The sequence below is a fragment of the Rousettus aegyptiacus genome, unplaced genomic scaffold, assembly GCF_014176215.1.
Source record: "Rousettus aegyptiacus isolate mRouAeg1 unplaced genomic scaffold, mRouAeg1.p scaffold_m13_p_17, whole genome shotgun sequence".
Classification (NCBI taxonomy): Eukaryota; Metazoa; Chordata; class Mammalia; order Chiroptera; family Pteropodidae; genus Rousettus; species Rousettus aegyptiacus.
The window spans coordinates 13,217,367-13,243,176 of record NW_023416292.1 but is presented as its reverse complement, the minus strand read 5'-3'; the positions used below and the strand labels follow the sequence as shown (position 1 = coordinate 13,243,176).

Here is a 25,810-nt window from a genome sequence, read left to right as displayed (position 1 = left end):
TCATTCTAAACATGCTCATGTCTCTGTCATTGAGGAAAAGAAACTTCTTTTACCCATGACCCCCTTCTCGTTCTTTTCACTGCCCAGGGGCTTAAGAGGTGACTTAACCGTCTCCTTCTCATTTGTTCCTCAACCTCCTGCAATTTAACATGTTCTCTTGGCAAGGCTGTCGTTGACCCCTATTTCACCAAATCCAACACACTTTCTAGTCCTTTTAGTACTTTTCCATTGCTTTTGCTCTTGTTGACTGTTCTTTCTTTTTATCCTCTTATTTTCCATACATCACTCTTCTCTTACCCTCGTATTCCTGTTTGACAATTTCTTCTTTGTGTTCTTCATGGGCTCTTTCTTTCATCTGCCCCTTAAAAATGAAGATAGGGAGCTAGCGTCATCCTTTTGCCTTTCTGGGCAATTACATTTACTCTAGTGATTATAACTACCATCAAGTACAAGGGAGACGTCAAGACAAGGCATACTCGAGCAGTGTATGCTAGTCTTGACGTCTCTCTTGTACTTTACACTCATCTTTAAGTGCCCGCTTACACAACTTTACATTCTCATACACGCTGTCCAAGTCACCAATCTGGGAAGGATTTTAGACTCATTCCTCTGCTTTTATCTTAACTTCTGCCGATTTTACTTCAAGATATTTCTTGATTTTAGGATTTTCCGGCCGTCTGTATTATTCATTGCTTCCGGTCTTGACCTTTTAAAACCCGTCTTCCATGGATTTGTTGTTGTACTCTTTTAGAAATGCACTTCTGACAGCGCTGTATGCCCTGGTTTCCTATTAGTTAAAAGACAGAATCTGAGCTCCTTAACATGTTATGCAAGCCCTCACAATCTGCCATCTGCCTCGATTCTCCAGCACATCTCCTGTAGCTTTCTACCTTGTTTTATGCTCTGGTCTACCTCCATCGCTGGCTTAGCTTTGCTTTTATTGTGTTATTTCCTGTGCCTGGAAGAATAACTTCTCATCCTTTGAGATTTCCATACCAGAATAGGCCTTTAGTTAAACTAGGTACGTGTTTTCAAATAATATAGATCGTAGGGTGAATGTTGTAATATAGAGCACTGAAGTGTCAGGAGATTAGAAAATTCATGACAAACAGTAAAGTGCCATAGAGAGAAAGCAAATTAGTACTTTTTTTTTATCTCTTACTGAGAAAAGCTCCTTTAGGAGCAGCAACATATATGTTCTTTTCCGTGTGAAATTCAGCAGTAGAGCAGCAATACAGTTTATTTTTTTTCTGATTAATTCCATGAGACTTGATGTATTTGATATCTGTAGATACTGTGTGTTGTGTACCTGTGTGTATAAACATTCATTTTATAGTATCTGGCCATTATTACGAAGTTATTATGCTTACAGTCATCAGTGATGGATACTGTTATTAATATCTCTAATACTCCTTAGTATTCTATGGAAATAAGTAAACTAGTTAACTTGAAATAAAACCTGCCATGGCTTTTATTTAAATTAAAACAAAACAAACAAACAAACTCTAGTCTCGCTTTCCCGACAAAAGGGCTGAATCACCTCTCCGTAGCAACTGTGAGTTTAGAGGATGTTGGCTTATTTCCCTGTGTTCTGCTCATAGGAGAAGGGGGGGGAGGGGGCTGGGAGTTCAGGTAGCAGGAATCTTCCATTGTATCTGCCCCCGATTTGGAAATATCATCTATTTCTACATCGTGAATCTTAATGTGTGTTCTAAAAGAGATGATCCTATATTTGTTAACCTTGCATTGTTATATATAAGTGCTATGTATAATCAAGGTATTTGTTAAAGGAGATAGCCATTAATTTTAGTTTTTTTCCCTTTACTAACATTATTAAAATATTATCATAAAATGCTAACTGTTGAAAGTCCCAATTCTTTGGGCAAACATTCCAGATTTTTTTTTCTTATAATTTTGTGTAAGCTACAGATTATGACCTAATGGTTAGGACTTAGCCTTTGGAACCAAACCAATTGAGTTCAAATGCTACTCTACTATATACTACTAACTTGATGACCTTGGACATGTTACTTAACCTCAGTCTTGGGTTTCTTCAGCCATAAAGTGAGGGCAATATAAGTTTAGTGTGGATTGAATGATTACTTTATGTAAGGCCCTTAGAACAATGTCTGGCAATAGCATTACCTGTTTCAATATCTGGTGCATTAGAATGCATTAAATATATTTATAGATCTCGAGTATCATTTCATATTAGCTTTCGATATATTTGATTATCACTGAATGTTTCAGATTTTAATGACTTTTTCTTTTTTATTGCTTGATATGAGTGCTTCATTTCTCTTATACGAATTAAGGCAATATATTTAGCATTTTGAAAGTTTTGTATTTTGTAACTAAGAGTGTTATTTCATTATTGAAGGCACTGATTTTAATTCTTGGATTCTTGGTTTATTCATTCTTTTCATTGCTTCCTTCAGCTTAATGTTAGAATATGAAGGAAGTCATGTTGCCATGCCTTCTACCAAGAGAAAACATTTTAAACCTATTATTTTCTTGTATAAACATTGTCTATAAACTCTAGTATTACTCTTTAACAATATTGGTCTTTAATAAAACCAGGTCAGTTGAGATATAGTATTATTTTTATAAAGTAAAATAAGCAGCCAATTTTGTGCTAATCTTTATGAAAGTTGATATTACATGTCTATTGATTTGATTTCGTGTGTATATACACTATAAAAAGGAAAAATAAATATGTAGGAGTTGGGGATAGGGTTTCCTCTTCTGAGATAGTAATTCTTAGTGTAACCCTTTCCACCTTTGTAAATGGGCATTTGGGTACACAGAAAAAGGGAGGAGTTAGTGGGTAATAGTATATAAATCTAACCATGTTTTAGACAGTTTGCAAATTAATTCCATTAAAAATATAACATGGCCTATGACTTTTTGATTACATGAGACTATATTTCTTAACAGTTCTCTTTGGGACAAGATTACAATATTAACTAACAAAAACATATCTTTACTCAGAAGAAACGATTATTGATGATTCCTCATATGGGAAAACTGGTTTGGGAACTTACAGATATTCTGCTTCTGTTTTTTGATCAAGTACTCCCTAGAGCAGGAGAGGCAAACTTTTTCTGTAAAGGGCCCAATAGTACGTGTTTAGGCTTGGTGGGCCATGTGTCCATTGTCTCAAGTACTCAACTCTGCCCTACAAAGTACATAAAAGAGCAACTATCACCATAATAAAAAATTAATTAATTATTATTTTTTTTTTTTAAAGGAAAGCAGCTATAGACAGTACATAAGTGAATGGGCTTGACTGTTCCAATAAAATTTTTTTACAAAAATAGATCCAGGGTGAAGGAGGGAAATTCACCTGCAGGCTGACCACTGCACCAGAATATGAATTTTACTTGTTGTGATCTTTCCGATAAATATCTCCGATATAATTTATTTCCTCATATGAACAGATCTTTTAATTTAGCCTAGTTGACTTAAATGTGACTGTTTAATTGAAAGCCAAAAACCGAACCTGGCTAAATCTGTTAGCTTTTATGTCATAGAACTTTTTATTCTAATTTGAAAGAAGTAGAAATAACGAATTCGGAATCAGAAAGAACTGTTTGTACTTAATTGTACCTAATTGCCTTGACTGTGGACAAATTATTTCACACTTCAGAGCTTCAGTTTCCTTGTTTGTAGAATGGGAATAATACCAGCTATCTCCCAGGATTGTTCTGTTTCCATTTAGCTATATTCTCATCATTTCAATTAGTGAAGATTATTTTTGTCATTAACATGTGTCTCTTTCAGAACTCTTCACTAAGATGAGTGAGTGCCTCTACTCTTGTCATACCGAGGAATCAAAACTCCTGGAATTTCAGAATGCTTTAACATTTATGTCATAGTTTTTATGACATTTTTTGCACTTCTGTTCTTGAATGTTTAGTTTTACAGTTTTTCTTGGACAGATGATAGTACATAAAAATACAGTATAAAACTTTTATCTTTGTCAATGGAAGCCTGCTCCAGAATCTGCTAGAATTATAGTTCTTCTCTTACTGACATCCAATAAGAGAGGCAAATGAATTATAAATAGTTCTTGTTATATATGCTCAATATAATATATTCATTTGACTGGTAGTTGGTATCCTCATTAGGTAGATGTTTGCATATCAAAATGATAATGTTCATCTTTACAAGCAAATCTTGTTTGGAATGAGAAAACAGCCTTTAGACACATGGTGTTAAGTATAAGATATATATACTTGAGTACGAACTTTGGTTAATGTATGAAATAGTAAAATACATTCTTTGTAACTTTATAGTTCAGGGATAGAATGAAAAGGTTATTGAATCCAGTAAAGATGCATAGTCAATACTGGCTTTCTCAGTATAAGTTCATAAATTAATGCTGCTGTAGGATTTGGGGTTGAGGAGAGGAGGTGGTTGTGACTTTGGTAGGATAGGATATGTGGTATTATCTTAGGTTTTAAGAGCATAAGCCAACAACCTTATGAAGATTTTTTTTTTTTTTTTAAATAATGGCAAAAGTTTAACACCCAAAGCTCACAGTGAAACTAGGCTGTATGGATAATGGAATTTGATGTTACATTTTAGAACTAAGTGTAGCTCTTTGTTTAGTATTGTTCATTTATACTGATAGTATAAATATGGTTACCTCTATAGCGCTTGATTATGATTCTGTTGTTTGAAAGCTTAAATTTTAAATAACATAAATGTACTTTTAAAGACTAAGAAAATGAATCGGTTCATGTTACATTTTGATGAAACTGAATTCACAATTGATATTAAATATCTAATAAATTATGTAACATGGCATTTACAGTAAAAAGTTTAGAATCTGAATATTCTTTAGCTTTCATGTCACATTTTGCTTTTAAATATGTAAATAGGTTAAGTTTATATACTTACCTTTTTAAATAGAGTATATGAACATAACTTCATTTTTTTTCCCTTCTTCACTGAAAAATATTTATTGAATGTCCATTTGTGCTAGGCAACTGTGTTAGCAGGCATTGGGGTTCTGATGGCAAGTATTCTTAAAATCTTTGTACTTACCATAAAGAAAAAAATAGGAGTGCTTTATGAACGTGAAACCGGAATATCCTTGTCTATGTACGTACGGTTCAAATAAGGCTTCCTGAGGAAGTAATGTCTCCGGGACAAAGAATGAGTAGCGATGAACCAGATGAAGGGAGGTGTTCCTAGCGGAGGCACTCTTTTTACAAGCACCTGCATGTGAAGGGAGCAGAGCCCAGTGGAGAAGCCAGAAGTCCAGTTTCATGGATGGGAAATTTTCATTTAATGACTATCATTTAACGTTATCTTAAATATATCAGATTTGGAGGAAAACAGGAAGAAAGAGAAGAGTATGATAATCTGTAAACTTTTAAATAATGGCATCAATTTGCCAACACCTAGTGCTAATCTGGATGTTAAAACAAGGACACTGTTTGCAGTGCCACAGAAGCTGCTCTGCATCCTTATTGTAGGATAAGATTTCACTTAACTTTTAACTTGTAGTGTTGTTTATCTTTGGCATGCCTCGTTTGTTTCTAACTGATATCTTTTTTTTCCCGTTTTTAGGCAGGCAGAAGTCCTGAAGGCTGACATGACAGGTATTGGCTGTTCATTTGTTCTTCATAATTTATTTTATAGCATTAAATTAAAGGAAGTGTCATCTCTCCTATATTACTTATAGCACTATCCTAGTTGCAAAGGGGATAGTGGTGTACTCTTTGTTTTAAAAATCAATTTAAAAATAATGATTTTTTTTTATACTTTGAATTTTTACTTAGATGACCCATGTCAAGTATTACCTAATTTATGCATATAATTATTTAATTTTCATGAACTATTTATCAAGACATACAGGACAATACAGTTAAGACATACAGGACAATAATTTATATGCCATATAAACACTAGTGTCTTATGGTATTAGGTTTCTATCTCCCCCAAACATGAATAATAGGTAAACCTTCAGAAAAAAGTATTTGCAGGAAAACTACTGAAAGTCCTTGAAGTTGAGCGAGCTACCTTGCCACCTTTCTTTCTTTTCTTGTCTTTTTTGTCCTGAATAATAGTCACAGTGTTTTTGAAAGAATAACTTGATTTAGTCACTAAAAGGAGCAGATAATTTTAACTCTAAAATTAGGCAACAACTCTGTAGTGGTCATTTGCTCTCTGTAACAGCATATGACATCCCCAAATGTAAAAGATACGAGATAATGGATCTCATTCTGGGTTTCGAGGAATTTAGTTCTACAGTGAAATCCACAAAGAAGAGTTAAACTGTTGTAACCAGCATACTTGCCAGAATTTACAATCCAGAGGAAAATGGATGGTTAAGACATTTTTTTCTCAACTTCTAGAATTGCGGGCTAATGTTCTCTAAGAATTTGTGGGTAATCTCATTAGCTTGTTCAAGGGGAAAAAAAGCAAAAAAAGAAAAAGAAAGAAAAAAGCCCCAAACACATGTTGTAGGTTTACTAAGTGTGGCACCACAGTTCTTCCTAATTATTAACATAATTGTCACCATCTTCCATACAATGGATATCAGTGTCAGTGCTCAGCTACTGTGTCATGCTCTTTTATTGGCGTTATAAGCATAACATTAAACACCTTCTGTATGTAGGCTTAGGGTTTGACTTTTATAGGCGACATTTACCACCCAGAAATGTTAATTAAGATATTAAATCTACTCATTTAAATGATAGTTTGGTAGATCACAGTTAATGATCTCTTACAGTCCTTTCCCTACCATTGATGAATTGAAGCAGAGTTGAATAAATGTATAAATTTATTTAAACTTAATAGGGGACCAAGAAGTTAATACTAGACCCTATTTTTAGTAGCCAGCAAACTCTTGTGAGGATTAACTCAAATATTCAGTAGATTCTATTTTCAGAACAGGATTATGGTAGCTATTGATACTAATAGTAGAGCTAAAGAAGAGTGAAGATTATGCCATTGTGCAGCAGCAAAATACTAAATATAGCAGACAGCCTAACTAGCAGGTGGAAATATATATTGAGAAGTTCATTATTAAAGTTCTGTTGAAGCAGCTCGTTGTCAATTCTTGCACTCATAAGCCTTGTAATCAGAAAGGCTAATGTGCCTTGTAGTACTCTGGCAGACAATATGATCCCAATTAGGTATTATGTATAGTCGTAGCCTAACTTTCTGATTTTGTCTCAAACCTAATCTTTCATTTGGCCTTTTGAGCAGTTTAATCATCATCTGCTACCAGTCCTCATTTACATTAAATAGCAAGTATGGATTGCTCACAAAAATGTCTTGGCAAGCAGTCTATCAATCATTAAAATAATGCTCACTCTCCTGGCTTTATCGGCTTGACATACATAGAGTAGGAGTAACAGCAGAATGGCCAAACAACTGTTGGATTATGAGCTGACATGAGGATTCTGTAAGGACTATTGTGAAAGGTTTCAGAAGAAAAAGAAAAAGCTGCTTTGTACAAAGGGGTATAGTGTGAGAGTAAACAGACCAACTTGGCAGTCCATCATTTCAAATGGGGACTAGTGTGAGGCATATGGTTTCTTATGATATGAATACATAGAAATCCAAATCAAAAGCAAAGGGTAAGCCACTTATTTTTTTTTAGCCTTCTTCATATTATGGTATTATTTCAAAGATAAAAGATAAGTACAGAAGCATACATATTCAGTCATTAGCTAAAAGGTGAAAGTCATTTGAAATGTAGTGTAAAACTTCCTCAGCAATCTGTGTGTGGTATATACTTAGAGCAGATTTTTGCTGTGGGGAACGGAGAGGGAAAGAATCATTGATATAATGGTCTTAACTATTTACTTATCTCCTGTTCTGTTTTTGTTTTGTTATTTAGATTCTAAGCTGGGTCCAGCTGAGGTCTGGACATCCAGGCAGGCTCTGCAGGACCTGTACCAGAAAATGCTAGTTACTGATTTGGAATACGCTTTAGACAAGAAAGTAGAACAGGATCTGTAAGTATTATCTTTTGGGATGTCCCTGTTAAGATCAGGAGTCTCACCCAGACTTTAGAATAGAAAAGAACAATTTGGAGAGATGTTTAGAGTTGACTTTTATTAGTCTTTAGGGCTTATCCTAAAAACAGCTCTATAAATTTCAAGTACTAAGAAACAGTGTTTGTATTGTATTTAGTCCTACATTTAAGCCATGATTAAAAAAAAAATAAAATTCAAGGTTTTAGATAAATCATAGACTTTAGACAAATCTTTCTTTAGTAAATGTGAGTCTATAAATTTCTCCCAAGTGAAATGTGTTTGCTAATTGTAAGGAAATGTCTTCCTTTTAATCAAATAAATAGGTATTCCCTCCCTCTCCCCCCCCCCCTTCTTAATAAGACTAAAGGAAGATTTTGTATATTTAGGCTATTCTACTCGTTCTTTCTATGAGGGGTGAAATGGCAGCTGACCAGATTCCCAAGTGAGTAAATAAATGCCTTTTGTGGAAGGCCTTGCCTTATGAATTGGAAGAAGGACATTAGCCTGATGGGAAATTAAAAATCAGTTAAGAATATTCTATTTAGTAATGCCCATTACCTTAAGTTGTAGTGAAGTGTCATTTTTTCCTTTCTTCCATACTTTTCTTAGATACTTTATATTTTTAGGACATCTAGTAATAGAGCTTAATCACAACCACTCAGAATCCATATCTATGATTTTAGATTCAAGGATATAAGATGTCATCAAAAATTGTAAGGGAGTGAGTGACCTCATAAAAGATTAAAAACCCTAGTTCTCTAGAACCTTAAAAGCTTATGTTGATAAAGAATTTGGTACTTTCCAGGTAGGTTGTAAACCCTTCTCTATTTGCTTCCTTTAAGCAAACCAGTATTATCTTTTCTCAATCTTAGTTCCGTTTTTTCTTATTTGTGTATGATTTCCAAGGAGTAGCTGTATCTCACTGCAACTGAATTTAAAATGATTCTCTATTCAAATTGATTAATGAAAGGTATTTTAAAGAGACAAAATTGAAATGTCAGAAAATGAAATTATTTCAGGCTCTAAAGAAAATATTAACTCCCAAGAGAAATAAACTATTAAATAGAAATAAAACTGTGGGAAATAGATTTTAGGGAAATAGGAGCTATAGCTTAATGTTTTAAAAACCCCACATTTTTCCCTAAACATGTCATTTGATAGGATACACTCAATTGTTTTTTTGGCACAGTGCATGGAAATTTGTTAATAGCTTACTTTTACTTCAGTCTTACCACTGTAGTTCTGATTTTGTACTGGGATTCCTAAGTAGTCTCTAAATTTAGTAGCTCTAAAAGATTAATAGCTGAAGCCAGTTTGATTATTCAGACATTTGGTAAGTATTTACTAAAGTCATTTGGGTTCTACCTGCATGTCTAGTCTTGTTCAAAGGAGAGCATAAAGTTATTTAAATAAGTGAATAACTTTAATGCAGGTTTACTATCTAGTGTGTTGTAATTATAACAAACAGTTCTTTCTTGTTCTCAGGGGGACCAGTGTCTGCCCAGTGAGTCACTGCTATACCAAATAGAATTACATTTTGTTTTCAGCTGGAATCATGCCTTTAAGAATCAGATCACAACACTACAAGGCCAGGCAAAGAATCGAGCAAACCCGAATCGGAGCGAAGTTCAGGCAAACCTTTCTCTGTTCCTAGAGGCAGCTAGTGGCTTCTATACTCAGGTGAGTCCTGCATTGTGTACCAGTTTTCCTAGAATTAGTGGTAAATAGTCTCTCTGTATACATCTTGTTCGTATAAGCACTTTGCGTGACCACTGTGGGCCATCCAAGAGTTGATCACCTATAGTCTTAAATAAATAAAAATGTTTACCGTATGACCTTCAAAACAGTTATGACTCTGCTCTTAAAAGGCTGATGTTTCTGCTTAATGGTTGGAAGTATAATTGTGTGAATACAAAAAGAGTAATGAGAGCAATGCCTTAGTGAAAGAGTGGAGATAGTCAGTTACCAGTGGTATTAGAGCAAATGTGAATTTATGGGTGTGGGCATAGTCATTATGAAAGTAACAGCTGTGTTGTGCCAGGTAAGAAATAGTCAAAATTTGTGTTATTAAGTGAGTTTTCATAGTTTTATATGTGCAGTAGAATTTATCCGGAGCTTCAAATGTCATTAAAGTACCTAAGATATGGAGTAGCTTTTCTTCATTTCGAATAATAAGTTATTAATTCATCGTCGTCAGAGACTTTCCTTGTCCTTAGTTACATTCCAATATATCTTCTAAGTCAGGCAAGTTAAAAAAAATAAATAAGTAAATTTTTTTGAGCAATGAATTTTCTTTACTGTAAGCAGAAACTTTAAAAAAACTTCATCTCATCTGTTTGTAATAACATTTATAATTTAATAATGTGATTGTGAATAAATGTTCATCTTATAATGAAAAAGTTCTGGGGACCTTTCACCAAAAGAATTCTTTGTCTGTTTCTGTGTTGTTGCTTGACCATTGCTACCTGTGATTTGGCTCCATTTTGATTTTACCATTTTTTCAAACGAAGAAAAAGACTGTTGGAAGATAACAGATAGTTAGCTGTCATCTTAAGAGAGATTATTTGTTTTGTTTAAACTAAAACATTTATCATAGTTCATTATGGGAAGAACTCAAGTATGGTACTTATTCTCAAAATTCATTGTGAAATTGATGCCAACTTTTAGCAGAAATAGATCGTTCTGGAGAGAGGGACCATGGTGTGCCCTAACTAGTCCTTAAAGCAGATGCTAAAGATTAATTCATTCTGCAAGTAGCTATTCAAAGCCTGCTATTTGTAAGGCACAATACTGGATACTGAGGCTGTGGAGAAAGTGACAATCTTTATCTTTAAGGTAATATCCAGTCTAAGTGAAGAAACAGGTATAGTAATAGGTATGGGGCTTTTTTGTTTTGTTTTTGCTTCCTGATTATAAAAACAATACATAAAAACAATGAAAATGATACAAAAGTCAATTTTTTTTCCATTAATCCCCCCCATTCAGGATAAGTTACTTTGGGTGTTTTTGTACATAATTGTACATTATCCAATCTTATGTCTGCTTTATAAATATAATGTAAAATTTTCCTTGTGTTATTAAGCAGATAAATAAGCATCTTTGTGTGTAAAGCATTTTCTCTAATATTGGATTATTTCCTAAGGACAGTTCTTCATTGGATGGTGAATGAAATCATTGGATGAATACAGTTTTAATACTGTCAATACATATTGTCATTTCCCCAAAAGGTTATCGTTTATATTTTTATATCAGTATTGTATACAAATATCTGTCTTAATGCACACTCACTAGCGTTAAGTATTTTTAATAGCAAGCCAGTGATTAAATAACATACTTAATAGATAGAAAATATTTTTTTATTTAAAATTTAATGTCTGACTTACTAGTGGCATTGGTCTTTAATATTTTTTTAGATATTTGTATTATATATAAATTATTTACTTTTCCCATTCATGGTTTAGACCCTTGTTTTCCATGGTGATATGTTCAAACTCTATATTTAAAGGTATTTCCTTTTTCTATTGTTTTTGGCAAACATTTTTTTCTCCAGTTTCTTCTGTTGTCCTTTCATTTTATTTAGTTTCTTGAAATATGGAAGTATCACAGGGTATTTCTGAGGGTTTTTTTATTTTATTTTATTTTTTGGCAATATAGTCTTTGCCCATAGGTCAGTGAATAATGACAATAGTAATTGTATTTAAAAGAACAAATAAATATTATAATTCAAATCTTAAAATTTGAAATCACCACAATATTTTACAATAGAGTAATGGTTAAATAAATTGTGGCATATCTATAAATTAGAAACAGGAAATTATAAATGATATGATTTTCAGAGATGAGATGTTTGTGTTAAGTGAAAAATCATGATAAAAATTATGTATGCACTTTGAATCTGTATGTTGAGTAGTCTCAGCTCAGTGGAGTATTAACAAAAACGGAGTTTCCTCTGCCTTTCTACCCCAGCCCCTACCACCCCCATGACTGCTCCCAGCTATGCCTTGTTGAATCCCAGATTCCCATGGTAACACCTGGGGCAGATTCCTAAACATCGTAGTTGCTCTTAGGTTTTTGAAACATAGTTCAGGTTTCAAACTTCGGTCTCATTTCTGGTCAAATTTCTTTTCCTTTCCCATGCAGTAGAAACTGCAGCCGTGCACATAGCCGAAGCAGGGGAGCAGCAGGGATTCGGTGCGGCCGCACCTGGTGGGGAGAGGGAAGGCATGCACCTTCTGCAGTACGTTTTTATAATAGCCATTATACAGATCGGGTTTTTTAATAGTATGACACGCATGTAACATATTTCCAAGGGTTTAATTAGACATTGGTAAACTAAATCCACAAGGGAGTAAAGCAAGAATCATCATTTTTATTGAGGGACATGGTGTTCGTAAAAACAATTTATGAGCAAGTGAATAATAAAATCATTCAAATATCTCAAAAGATTGTTTTATAAGGAAAAAATAGGTAGGTAATATGACTTTTAACTTTATTTTTAAAAATTTTTATAAGCATTGATTTTTCTCCCACCTGCATTCTATAGGCAATGGTCAAGCAATTACAACAGTTGTAGAATGAGCATCAATACACTTTTTTATAGATATCAACATTAAGAGGACTTTTTACTTGCATTTTTATGTTGTCTTGGTTTTTAATAATTAAATTGGTTAATGGTGTCGCTAACAGTAATGTTCCATACATCTTTCTTGATCACATGTAGTGCAGGTGAAGTTACCTGATTGGAGAAGTAGACTAAGTCCAGTGCAGGTGAAGTTATGTGATTGGGGAAGTAGACTAAGTCCAGATCATTATACAACCTTATAGGCTAACATGAGCTTTGAATTTTAAGTTTTTTATTCAGGTATAGTCGACATACAACATTATATTAATAAGGTGTAAAACATAGTGATCTGCTGGCTGTATACCTTCTGAAGTGATTGCCTCAAATCTAGTAATGTTCCATCTCTGTACAAAGTCATTCCGATATTATTGACTGTATTTCCTATGCTGTACATCTCCGTGACTTATTTAAGGGCAGTTACCAGGCTGGAGAGTATGCAATGGAGTGACATGAAGAGATTTGCATTTTTTAAAGATTACCCTGAATGTTGTGTGGAGAATGAATTAGCAGGGGTCAGGAACGGAAGCTAGGCAGGATTACTATAGTAATGGAAAATTGATGGATTTGTAAAGTGGAGCCAGCAGAACTTGCTGGTAGATTGGATTGGACGTGTGGAATCAGAGTAAGGGAAGAGTCAAAGATGACTTGAGTTATCAGATTGAGCAGCTAGTTGACTGGTTGTACCATTTCCTTAGGTAGGAACCACTGATGAGACAGCAGCTCTTGTTAAAAGCTCTCCATGTTAAATTAGAGGAGGTACCTGTTTGACGTCTAAGTGGAGATGTCAGAGAGGTAATTGTTACGATAGACACGCTTAGAGCTCAGTGACAAGGTCAGGGCCAGAGTAAATTTTATGATTAAAGAATCTTGACTTAGTCAGACATCAGTGTTTACTATTTAGTATATGTGCTGCTGAAGTGAGCACAGTGTTCAGTATTTAAAACCACAGCAGTAGGCGGGGACAGGTTTAGAACAAGAGAAGCCACCATAGCAATAGAAAATCAGAAAGAGATGCTTCAGAGGCCAAGAGAAAAGCATTTCAATAAGTAGAGGGAGTAATCAACTCTGTTGAATGCTGCTGCTAAGAAGTCAAATAAGATGATTAAAAAGTGGCCAATTAGATTTGACAACATGGAAGTCATTGGTGAAATTAATGAAAACCGTATGTCTTCATTTCTAAAAGTTTTTCATATTTCACTATCCCTGAAATAGGGGTAAGTTTACAAAAGGTGGTAAGTCACCATTTAATATAATAGGCAGTAGTTTTTTTACCTTCTCAGTGTCATAAAATAATAGTTCATCTTATAGTTTATGGTATCTCGGATTTGATAAAACATGACTAAAGTAGAGTGGCAGGGATGGAAATCTGACTGGACTGGATGGATCCTTAGTCATATTTTCTGTGAAGATGATTTTGACTTCTTAGTTATGATTTTGTTAACCATTTATGGTTAACATGATGCCCCCAAGCCAGAACCAAATTCCCAATCAAAGTGAAGATGTTAACATTCTGCTGTAGGTTTTTTTTAAGGATCAAAGACAATACTACTTATTCTAAGAAAAAAAGGGCCAAAGAGAAAGCATTATCATTAAGTTTTTGCAGTAATTTCAAAGGCGATATTTTATACTTTCATATGTTCTTCATTCTTAGGCTAGAGTGAAGAGCTAAGGAACAGTGGAACGGTGTAATAGAGTTTTCACGGAATAATTGCTAAATGTAGTTTTGTTCAACTTAGGAAACATTTGTTTCTCTTCTTTAATTTCACCTTGTTTCTGCCTCCAAGCCAACCAGAATTCTCTCATCCAGAGTCCTTTAGCCAGCAGAAACTTTTTGGTGTCTATACCTACAACTCCTGCGTGCAGGCATAATTTTTATTATGAAACATTCCACATGATTTGCCAACCATGTTTGATTTACTTTTCGTAAACATTTTTTTTTCTTCTTCTTGATGTTCAGCTTTGCTTAGTTTTCCAGTATGTTCTTTTAGTACCTAATAGACTTAACTTTTTATCATGTTGTGTTTCTTCTTATCTTCCACGGTCATCTAGTTTGGGTTGGTTTTTTTGCTGTTGTTTTTTTGTTCTTTTTTTTCGTATTTCTTGCCTTTTACATTTCCTGACTCTAGCCATTCTGGTCATTAACCCAATTTTATGTCAGCGAATTTCTTGCCTATTACAAATATACAGGTATAAGTAAAGATGAAGTAGATAATTTCTATGCTTAGAAAGGTACACAGAGTTTATATTTAATTATGGAGGTGGTTTTTATCTTAAGAAAAAGGTGGGGCATTTCAAATCCTTCTGAGTTGGGTCCTCAGGGTGTCTTATTTTACATTGTGAATTCTGCACATGTTAGAGTGGTGATAGAATCAAGGTAGTTCTAATTCTGTAACCTTAGTCAAATCACTTGATATTTCTGTTGCTTTCATATCCTCTTCTGAAAAAATAAATTGGAACTTTATACCTACATATGTGGTATTACTACTAGTTTATTACAGTGATAAAGTGAGACAAATGTATCAGATAACCAGGGAATGAGATTAATTATAACTGTAGAATATTCTTTTGTCTTAAGCTATCATGATACCTTTACCTCCTTTCTTTCCTCTCTTCCTTCCCCTACACCCTATTTTAAGTACTTGTTTTGCTCGTTTGACTGTGAACTCTTTAATGATGCAGATTTTCTTATTCATCTCTGTGTGTCTTGCTTACCTCAGGGTTTCTAATACAGTAACCAAATATTTGAATGAATAATATTTATAAGTAAATATTTGAATAAAATAGGAAGCAAAGAACTTGGGGTGGGCGGGGGGCCAAGAACAAAGCCCTTGGGGAGCAAGGTTATGGGAGATAAGCCCTTGAATTAAGATGACTGAAAAGGAATGATTGATTGGCTAGATAAGAAATAGAAAAGCTCATCGATCAACCATAAGATCAGTTGTTGAAATGTAGCAGAGGTCCAATAAGATGTTGACTGAAAATATTCGTTGGATTTGCTTATTAGACAACTAGTTGTCATACTGACAGCAGTCACAGTAGAGTGGCAGTGGATGGTGGGACGGGCAGAGGGGGACTGTGTGGGATCCAGATCACAATGGGCTGAGGAGTGGGTACGAATCGAGAAAGCACATATGACACATGTGGGCGTCTTTGAAGGAGTTTGATTGAGGTCTTTAAAAAATGCCGCAGTTCCGTTTAGGTGCACATCCTAAATCGCTCTACTATTACTTGAGAATTCAAGAGATATGATTTGTAATGAATTTAATAATTATCCTCTGAAAGGTTACCATAAAGTTTTCTTACAGTCTTCACTCAGGTATCAGCAGTATATGACATTGGGTACATACATATGTCAATGTATACGAGCTTTACTCTATAGCACTTCTGACTTACCAGTTCTGACAGTACTAAATTTTGCTCATGTTTTCCTTTTAGTTATTACAAGAACTATGTACAGTGTTTAATGTAGATTTACCATGCCGCGTGAAGTCTTCCCAGTTGGGAATTATCAGCAATAAACAGACGCATACCAGCGCCATAGTGAAGCCGCAGTCTAGCTCCTGTTCCTATATCTGCCAGCACTGCCTCGTTCACCTGGGAGACATTGGTAAGCCTTTGGCGTGAAGGGGTTGATGCTGCATCATCCTTTCCTGTGGAGTGGTCATAGACAAAAACTCTTTTCTTTTAAACTGAGCATGCACACACGATTTAGATTGTCATAACAGGAGACTATAAAATATATTTTCAGGATTTTTTTTTCTCTGAGATTAGCAGAGGATCTTGAAGGAAGTAACTTTTCTATTAAGATTTAGATTTTATTCAGACTTATGCAGATGTAGGCAGATAATAAAGAGCAAAAATGTAATCAAAGCTAAACTTTTCAAAGTGGTGCCATAATATTTTCTAATTAAAAGTCTATGCTCTTGGAATTGCAGGGTTTACAAGTTATTCCTTCCGATGCTAGAGTGCCTTCTTTCCTTCCTACCAGCACATTGAAAGCTCATTTTTAATGGTTTCTTTTTACAGTTAAGTTTGTATTTCCATTTTATATATTTTATCTGGAATGTTACGTAGATTATTCTTTTCATTCCTTTAAGGTGACCTAAAAAAGGTTGTAAAACAAATTAACTATAGGATTATGTTTTGCTGTCCTCAAATAACAGAGAATGGAGAACATTACTGCTTGAAGTTCAAAGATTTTAGACTTCTTGATGTTATAAATCATTGACTCTGTGAGGGGTCACATCCAAGTAAGCACCAAGTTCTGCTTGAAGATTCAAAGAATAGTGTATTTAGGTTTTGCTTTCAGTGTATTCTTTGCACACACATATATAATATTGCAGTAGGTATGAGGCATTTTACAAAATCACTTTATAAGATATTGAAGAAATACATAATTTTCAGATCATATTGTATAGTGTTTTTTTTGTTTTGTTTTGTTTTTAAGTGCCATATAACTCACCCCTTCTTGGCCGGCTCCAGGTCACCAGCATAGTCCATAGTGGGAGCTGGTGATGCATGACACTGGAGGACCTGAAAATGGGGGCTAGGTAAGCTTTCAAGTTGGTTACATGCTAAATGTCCCGAACAGGGAAAGCCGGACGGACACTTCACACATAATCCTATAGTTAATTTGTTTTAAAGTATTTTCTATCTTTAATGCTCTTAAATCAATTTTAATGTGTTTATTATCTCTAGAATTTAAAGCTATAGCTGTTTTGGAAATATCACCCTAGTTGTTGCTTTGTTTGTTTGTTTTTAAACTAAAATTTCTTCTTCTCTCAGCTCGATACAGAAACCAGACCAGCCAGGCAGAGTCCTACTATAGGCATGCAGCTCAGCTTGTCCCCTCTAATGGTGAGTGAGCCTCTCAGGTCAACTTGTGGTGGACAGTGACCCTTCATTCTTTATAGCAATATAGGAAATAATTCAAGGCTCACCTTTCAGATTTTATGAAAGCAAAAGATACTACATTTTGGTATGGGTTATTATATTTTTCCTTTTAACCGGTCATTCTATATAACCAGAAATTATTACTTTTTAATATGATTACTAATGTCGATAAAGCAGTATAAATAGAATGTCCCCTAATGTGATCTAAAATTCTTTCAACACTCTGGCTTCCTAAATTACTTATAGAATAATTACCTCTCTAATACCATCATTTCCGTCCTAGAAAAATTATTTCTTATTACCTGAAAGATAGTGCTTTTGTCTTTTGGTGGCCCCAGAATAGGCGTTATCAGTGATTCTTGAATTAGAGAAATTGCATGTTTGGTGATAGAAGTCATTCTTGTTAAGCCACATTGAAATTTCTCTCGATTCTAAAAGGAGCTCTTTGAAAGTGTCTCAAGCAAGGTGGCAGTTGGGCACACTGTCTCATGTTGCTGTGGCTGCCGCCTTACTCGAGTGGCAGAGTTGGGTAGTTATTTGTGATAGAGAGTCTGGCCCACAGAGCCAAAAAATATTACTATCTAGCCCTTTCTGACGTCTCTCCACTGAAGTGTGATGTTTTACATTATGCCCATTTGTAATGAGGTAGTCATGACATTTACTGTATAAAATATTCCACATTATTAATTTAAAGGTTTAAAAATGATCATTTGTATTCTGATAACAAGCTTTTTGCATCTTCAGTTACTTTAGAATCTTAACTTTCTCCTCTAGGTCAGCCTTACAATCAGTTGGCTATCTTAGCTTCTTCCAAGGGAGACCATCTGACCACAATTTTCTACTACTGCAGAAGCATTGCTGTGAAGTTCCCTTTCCCAGCTGCCTCCACTAATCTACAAAAAGCACTTTCTAAAGCACTGGAAAGGTAGGATTGACTTCTCCAGGAGGGCTTGGTGTAGTCTGGTGGCCTTCACCCCTCAAGTATGGGCATATAAGAAATAATGGCCAGTTACCTATGCTTCTCTTATATTTGCTTGATTTATAAACGGTCATAATAGTTTGGCATGTAGTCATCACTGATCATCGGATCAGCATCTGACTTATTCTGAACAGTCAGTCAGATGCAGGGTCCTCTCCTTGTGTGTCAGGTGCTCAAATCATGTCTTTTTGCAAACTGAAGCCTCCTTTAAGAAGTTTTAGGCATTTTGCTGCTTAAAATTGATGGAAGTTTTTCTTTCGTTTCAGCCGGGATGAGGTGAAAACCAAGTGGGGAGTTTCTGACTTCATCAAGGCCTTTATTAAATTCCACGGTCACGTGTACCTGAGTAAGAGCTTGGAAAAGTTGAGCCCTCTTCGAGAGAAATTGGAAGAACAGTTTAAGGTTAGATTTTTAAAATAGATAAAATTATTTTATCTTGTCTAAATCAGGAAGCATAAGATTTGGAGGAAGCTGGCTCCCAGTTTTTATGTTATTATTTAGCTGTGAACTGTTGTGAAAATTATCTTTGAAGCATAAAATTCTAGCACACAGCATCACTTCAATTTGAGCTAAGTTACCATCTACATAAAGAAATACATACTGCGTCAACGTTTTCACTTAGTAGATGCCATTTGGCAGAAGGAATCAAAGTGGGGAAAAACAACAGCTCCTTTCTTCTCAGACTGAGCACTTCGCTATCTCAGTTCTTTCGAAAGCACTAATTTTGATGGTTTCTGTATTCTTAGATATGATTCTGTTGCCTACTTTATAGGTATTTCCATTCTGCAAGTCATGCTCATTCTTGTGCTTTGATCTGTCAGGATTTGTGGTAATTTGAAGGAAAGGAAAGTGAAATTTCTACAGGAATATAGTTTACTAGTTTGTATAAGGAGATAAAATAAGTAACCTTTGTTCTATTTATATATATGAAAATGATCTTTTATTGGTATATAAATTAGCAGTTTAAATGTAGTATAATATGTAAAATATGGGAGGAGTAAAAATTAAGTATTTATTTTTAATTCATTTATTCAACAAACATTTGACAGTCTGTGTGTATCAGTCACTGTTAGTCACTGGGATCAACAATAAACAAGATAGTAGGGGACAGTTTATATGTCTTGGTTACTTCTGGGTATCTGTACCCTTGGGGAATTGTCTGTAACTCCTTTACAGTTTTATAAGTATTCTAAAAGTCTTACATTCCAGAGATTGTAGAGCTTAGACAGTTAAGGGACATAAATTAGCCAAGCATAGTCAATGTGAAATAATTTTTACAGTCATTTTTAGTTAATACCTTTTATGTAAAATAAATTATACTAAACTATAATTGAAATAGTTTGTTTTAAAATAAACTTTTAAAATATAAGTCTCCTACCACTTTCTACTGCTCTTAGGGGCCTATTCAAACTTCAGCCCAGGATTTAGAGTTGGGAATATTAAAGAGACAACTAACTTTTTAATGCCCTAGGCTATTCAGTCTGGAAAGAACAAACATGTCTGAATAATAGCTTCATTATAAGTACTCAGATATATGAAGGATTATTTTAAAATAATATATCTGTGTCTTTCCTGAGGTCAGAGCTAAAATTTAAACAGAAATCTGTAGGGTGTTGCTGAGGATTCTCTTTCGAGACCTTGCACAGTCGGTTTGGCAGCCTTCGTGAATGGTTTAGGTGCAATCCTGTTAAACATGAGGGGAATTCAACTAGATGACCTCTTGAGATTGCTTCCAACTTTGGTTCTCTGAGAGATATACTCCCTAAATGGGGAGTTGGGGGACCAACATCAATGAGGTCTTTTCTATGTAAGTTATTCTAGTCTAGAACCTGGTCAGTTTTACATTTGGTTCAGCCTCGTACATTAATATTCTCTTCACATAATGTATTTCTGTATGTGAAATTCTGGTGGGTATAGGTAGGCATTTGCTAAAATACACTTTGAAGTATCATTCCAACATGCTAAAATCAAATGTAGTATTAAGCAGATCTATTTTAAACCTTATCCCAGTACTGAAATATTAGAAGAATATTAGTGGAGTGAAATTCTAGCATAGTTAAGTAAATACTCAAAAGTATTTCAAAAACATATGTAGGTAGTATAAATTTCAGTGTGTCTAGCAGTCTTTAGTTACTACGCAGAAACATTTTGAGGTTCAAAAATACATGTTTTGAGTCTCTTTGTTTGGAATTTTGTTTTTCGCTGTGTGCATCTACTTTCTAGTCATTGATCCCAATTTAATATTTAGTATATATGCACCTCTTATAAAAGAGCTTCTTATGAGTGAAGGTATATGAATTTGTTAATGCATTCCCAAACTTTTTACTCAGGTCATATGAAAAGATATATCATTACTCAGGGGAGAAAACGATTGTGAAAAGCAGCTCAAACAGCTCTATGGTGTCCGGGTTAATTCTTTTCAAGGCTAAGAGTCAGCATGAAAAATATCAGACCACATTAGACTCGATTAAAACACTGAGATTAAGAATGGGACAGTTTACTTCTCTGTAATTCTTCTGTTACCCGTGCAACGGTAAATGCAGTTTAAATTTGTGTCAAAGATGGCTCCTGTCGTTGATAACATATGCAGTATTCCTGTCTTTTACAGAGGCTGCTATTTCAAAAAGCTTTCAACTCTCAGCAGTTAGTTCATGTCACTGTCATTAACCTGTTTCAACTTCATCACCTTCGTGACTTCAGCAATGAAACAGAACAGCATAGTTACAGCCAAGATGAACAGCTGTGTTGGACACAGTTGCTGGCTCTCTTTAGTGAGTATTAAATCGTTTAACTTTCTGTGCCATTTTTTTTGGAAAGCATATTCTTAAACAATTTCATCAATATAACAAAACAGTAGTGACATACTCAAAAGTCCAGTATTTCTTAATATTGAACCAGGAGGCCTGAACCGTAAGTTTTATCCTTTGTCTGCCGACACCCTCTCACCAACTGTATATATAGCTTTAACATAGGAAAGAAAATGTCTTTTTAGAAAGAAGCTGTGAGATATTTCAGTGTTAAGTAGAACACAGCAGAAGGCTCATAATGATATTTTAATTTGGACTGGTACACAGTTTCAACTATCTTAACACTTTCTGAATACATTTTTTTCTTTAAGTGTCTTTTCTTGGCATCCTGTGCAAGTGTCCTCTCCAGAACAAGTCTCAGGAGGAGTCATACAGTGCTTATCCCCTTCCTGCGGTCAAGGTCTCCATGGACTGGCTGAGACTCAGACCCAGGGTCTTTCAAGAGGCAGTGGTGGATGAAAGACAGTAGTAAGTATCTTAGAATTTCATATTAGCGTGTGTGCTTTTTAATGTTATGTTCATAGATATGTACAGACCGCTTTCCTAAAACATTTGAACAATGAAGATTTTGTGTTTTCTACCTACTCTTTAGAAATGGAACTGAAGACCTCTTTGTATGCTTTTCCTTTGTTTGTTTGAATTCTTCATATGAGACACAATCTAAAGGATTTCTGAATCCCTTTGCACTCCCCGTATTTCTGGTTGCTATTCTGGGGAAAAGACATTTTTCATATTCCAAATGAAACTGTACTAAACCAATTTGTTTCTTATTCATTACAATATGCCCTGACTTTCTGTTTAGAAGTTATAGGGAAGAGATTTTTACTTCTTCCATTATTTTCTATACATAGGCTGTTAGATGTTGCCTTATAGTAACACCCAGTTGAGTTAATAATTGTTTGTTTTAAGCATAGAAGACTGGAGGTTATTTTGGTAAGTAACCAGAATAACTTTGACAGTTCTTAGGAACTATTGATTTTAGAGTGACAAATGAGAGCTTTCAGTTTATCTTTGATTATAGGAATACTTCCAGTAAGTCTCTGCAGTTTCTCCTCTGCATATTTTGATGGTAGATATAAGAAGAATCTCTGAAATTTCTGCGTTGTGGCTCAGCATCTGCACATTGACCAAGGTCACAACCTAGAAAATGCGCTCGCCGCATTTAAGACCCCATGATCCCTCTACTACTTAATGCTTTTTCCCTGTTTCCTCTTAAACCTATCTATAAGCTCCTTCATTTTTGCCGTTGTTATGAATAGAGTTTAGCAACATAGCACAGCATACCACACGTCTCCTTTTCATGTCAGTGTAGGTCTTAGTAATATAAACTTTTAGACATTGCTTCCTGTCACATATTTTTCATTTCTTGACCCAGAAGCTGTACAATTTTCTTTCCCTCACGTACTTTAGAACCCAAACTTGTATTTGGTTCAGTAAATTGTATCAGTAATACTATGAAAGACGAGTTATGTTTTACATTTGCTTATAGTTTTCATATTTATGGGCAGGGATTGATGGTTTAGTTTGTTTTGTTTTGTTCCTGTGCAGACATTTATTCCCATTTCATATCGTGGCAAAAGATATTTAGACAGAGGAATAGTTTTATTTACAGACCATTGTTTTCCCTCTTTCTTCTCTCTTCCTTCTTCCTCCTATCAGATATATCAGGATCTTTAGAATTATGCCCTTACAGGTGTTTTATTCTATCTTAAATTGTTACTAACTTTAAAGACTAGCATAGGGTATTTCTCAAAAACTAGATATGTTTGGTATATTAAAGTAATAGTCTTCATTTATATCTTTTAAATAATGACAAAACAAATTCTTGTCTGTATGTGAACTTGAAATTTTACATATAGTCAAATTTTCAGTTTCTGGCTTCTGGACCTTTTCTGTTTTTAGAACTTGTTTTCTCCTATACGTTTTCAAGAATGTGTTATCTGTCTTAAGCTAATAAATATATGAAGTAATAATATATTTTTTTCCCTTTCTAGACAGTGATTCAAAATAGGGTAAAGCTACATATCGTTAAGTCAACTACTTGTGCTCTTTTTCTGCAGTCTCCTTTCTTGAGATCTCATTTCTGTTGCATGAACAGTGTTCTAGTCTAATATTCTTTTTTAGGTTATTAATCTTCAACTGTCTTTTGTAATGTTTTTATATCCCCAGAAGCTTGTAGCAGACATTTATTCTTCAGTGTTTGTCTTCTTATATATTTTATATATATATGTATGTATATATATATATATATAATTTTGTATTTAAGTAGCATATTCTAGTATCTCAAGGTGCACCACTATTAGAAATAGTTGTCAACTTCCAGTTTTCTGTGATGTGATTATTTACATTCACTTTCTCTAACTTGGGCACCTCGCCCTAAGCTTTTATTAAAAAAACACTTTTCACCATTATTAATTGCTATGTATTCTAAGAAAAAATATTACCATAAGTAGAATGTGATTATTTTTAATATTTTTAAGTAAATATAAAAATATTTTTAAGAAATGTTTAAAATGTTTTTTAATATTGCAAACTTTAACAAAAATTTCATATGTTAGGAAACAGTTTAGAGGTAAGGCTGTTGTAACGATGTGTAAACTTTTTTGTATAATAAGGAACAGAGAATGTGATTTAGCTGGTATACGTATACCCTGTCTTAGATTACGAACTAGTGGTGGTTACACAACTGATGATATATGTGAAAGCTGTATAAAACATAAAATATTCCCTTGGTCAAAGTTTTGCTGGTAAACATCAGTTTTCAGTGTTTAAAACCAAAAAATTATTTTCACTAATTGTTAAGTTAGGAACATAGGAAATGATCTGCAGTCTAGGTCTCTGTCATGGACATTTGACCCTTCTGGTATATCTTTTATCTAGACATCTTTGAAAATATGTTTTAGGAAATAATACGGTCTTTAAAATGTTGAAGCAAGCGAAGAATGCATAAAGCGTAAGTCCTGTAGATAATATTTTTATGGCTTTTTAGTGTTTTGATTTCTCTTGTATAAAAATAAAGTCTGAACTATCTCTTTAATTTACAGCATTTGGCCCTGGCTAATTTCTCTTCTAAATAGTTTCCATCCCCATGAAGAGGATCTTTCCAGTACTAATGGTAAGGGCTGCCTTAACCTCGTGTTGTTCTCTGCCACTAATAGTGTGCTTAAAGTCAGACAGAAACAGGTTTTTGTTCTTAAGTGTTTGGCATTAAATTTAATATCTCAGAGGTGACCGATTAAGTGGGTGGAAGTAGAAGTGATGTTCTTCCAGTTCTCTCAGCAGCTTATTCTCCTGTTTAGCTCCATCTGAATAGTAGAGAGTGCAATACTTTCCAGTTCTTTCCATCTTCTTTCTTTCCTCCTTTTTCTTACTATATTACTTTGTCAAAGTAATACCTGCTTTCATAGAACATTTGGGACATGAACATATAAAGAACACAAGTCACCCATAATTCTCTCATACAGAGATATTTTGTACTGTTAACATGATAGTATGTTTTCTGTGGGCCTTATGTGACCATGTACACATTTGTATGTGATTGGTATCAACTTTGTACTTGCTTTTTAAATTTAACATATTGTTAGCATTTTCCTTTGTCATTTAAACGTTTTGAAGCATGATTTTTACTGGCTGCATAATGTTCCATGCTGTGAATATACCTTTTTTTTTTATGATTTAGAGTTGGGCGTTTAAATAAAGTAATAAATGATTAATTTATTTAATCATTGTCCATTTGCTTAAAACTTTTCCTTATTATAAATAATTCTACACTCAACAATCTGTAGTTGACTCATTTCTGATTATTTTCCTTCTATTAGGTCAGTGCTCCTCAAGCATTAAGATTTGCAAACGAAATGCCTGAGACTTTGTAAAAATGAAGTTTATATTTCAGTAGATTTGGGATAGCGCCCAGTATCGTGCATTTTTTACAGGCTCCCAGGTGATGTCAGTCTTGTTATTCAATCCTTTGGATTACTAGCTGTGAGGCTATGACTTTTTAAAGTTGCTGGGGAAAAAAAGTCCCTCACCCACCCTCCTTGGCACTGAGTAGGAGGTAGGAATTAGAGCAATGACTAGGCCCCAAAGGCAACATGCAGGACTTTGACAGGTAAGTTATTTTGTCAGGATTACTTACTATAAAGAGGATCAGAGAGTTGTGAGCTTCACAAGTAGTCTATTTCTGTATACAAGGTATTCATTTTTCTCTTAGTGAGCAGTATTCTGCTGAACAACAGTATTTTAATTAAAATACTTAGAAATTTTGATTTCTACTCTTCTCTAGCTACACCACTTCCAGAGGAGTTTGAGTTGCAAGGATTCTTGGCTTTGAGACCTTCCTTCAGGTAGGTGGCGGCTGAAGAAGGTTTATTTCATTGCTGGTAATTGCAGTATTAAAATTAACTGAAGTCAAGCTTGAGCATAGAAGCACTTTTGATCTTTTCCAGTCTTGTCTTATTTTTCTAACAGCAAAAAATAGTGAAAGTTTTTGGTGTAAAAAGGATTTGTCTAT

The 25,810-nt window shown here is 34.4% G+C and overlaps 1 protein-coding gene across 10 annotated transcripts in view; it reads left to right on the top strand.

The window, feature by feature from the left end:
• Positions 1–25,810, top strand: part of SMG7 (SMG7 nonsense mediated mRNA decay factor) — a 61,048-nt gene that overhangs the window by 20,385 nt on the left and 14,853 nt on the right. For 9 of the 10 annotated variants that reach the window (XM_016145572.2, XM_016145579.2, XM_016145575.2 and 6 more), the window contains 11 exons: positions 5,581–5,612; positions 7,862–7,979; positions 9,548–9,680; positions 16,057–16,228; positions 17,407–17,478; positions 18,289–18,439; positions 18,760–18,895; positions 21,102–21,264; positions 21,612–21,768; positions 24,345–24,415; positions 25,583–25,643. In XM_016145572.2, coding sequence (XP_016001058.1) covers positions 5,581–5,612; positions 7,862–7,979; positions 9,548–9,680; positions 16,057–16,228; positions 17,407–17,478; positions 18,289–18,439; positions 18,760–18,895; positions 21,102–21,264; positions 21,612–21,768; positions 24,345–24,415; positions 25,583–25,643 — 1,266 coding nt within the window. Of the gene's footprint in view, positions 1–5,580; positions 5,613–7,861; positions 7,980–9,485; positions 9,681–16,056; positions 16,229–17,406; positions 17,479–18,288; positions 18,440–18,759; positions 18,896–21,101; positions 21,265–21,611; positions 21,769–24,344; positions 24,416–25,582; positions 25,644–25,810 lie in introns of all 10 variants that reach the window. The other variant, XM_036234527.1, reaches the window with a different exon arrangement.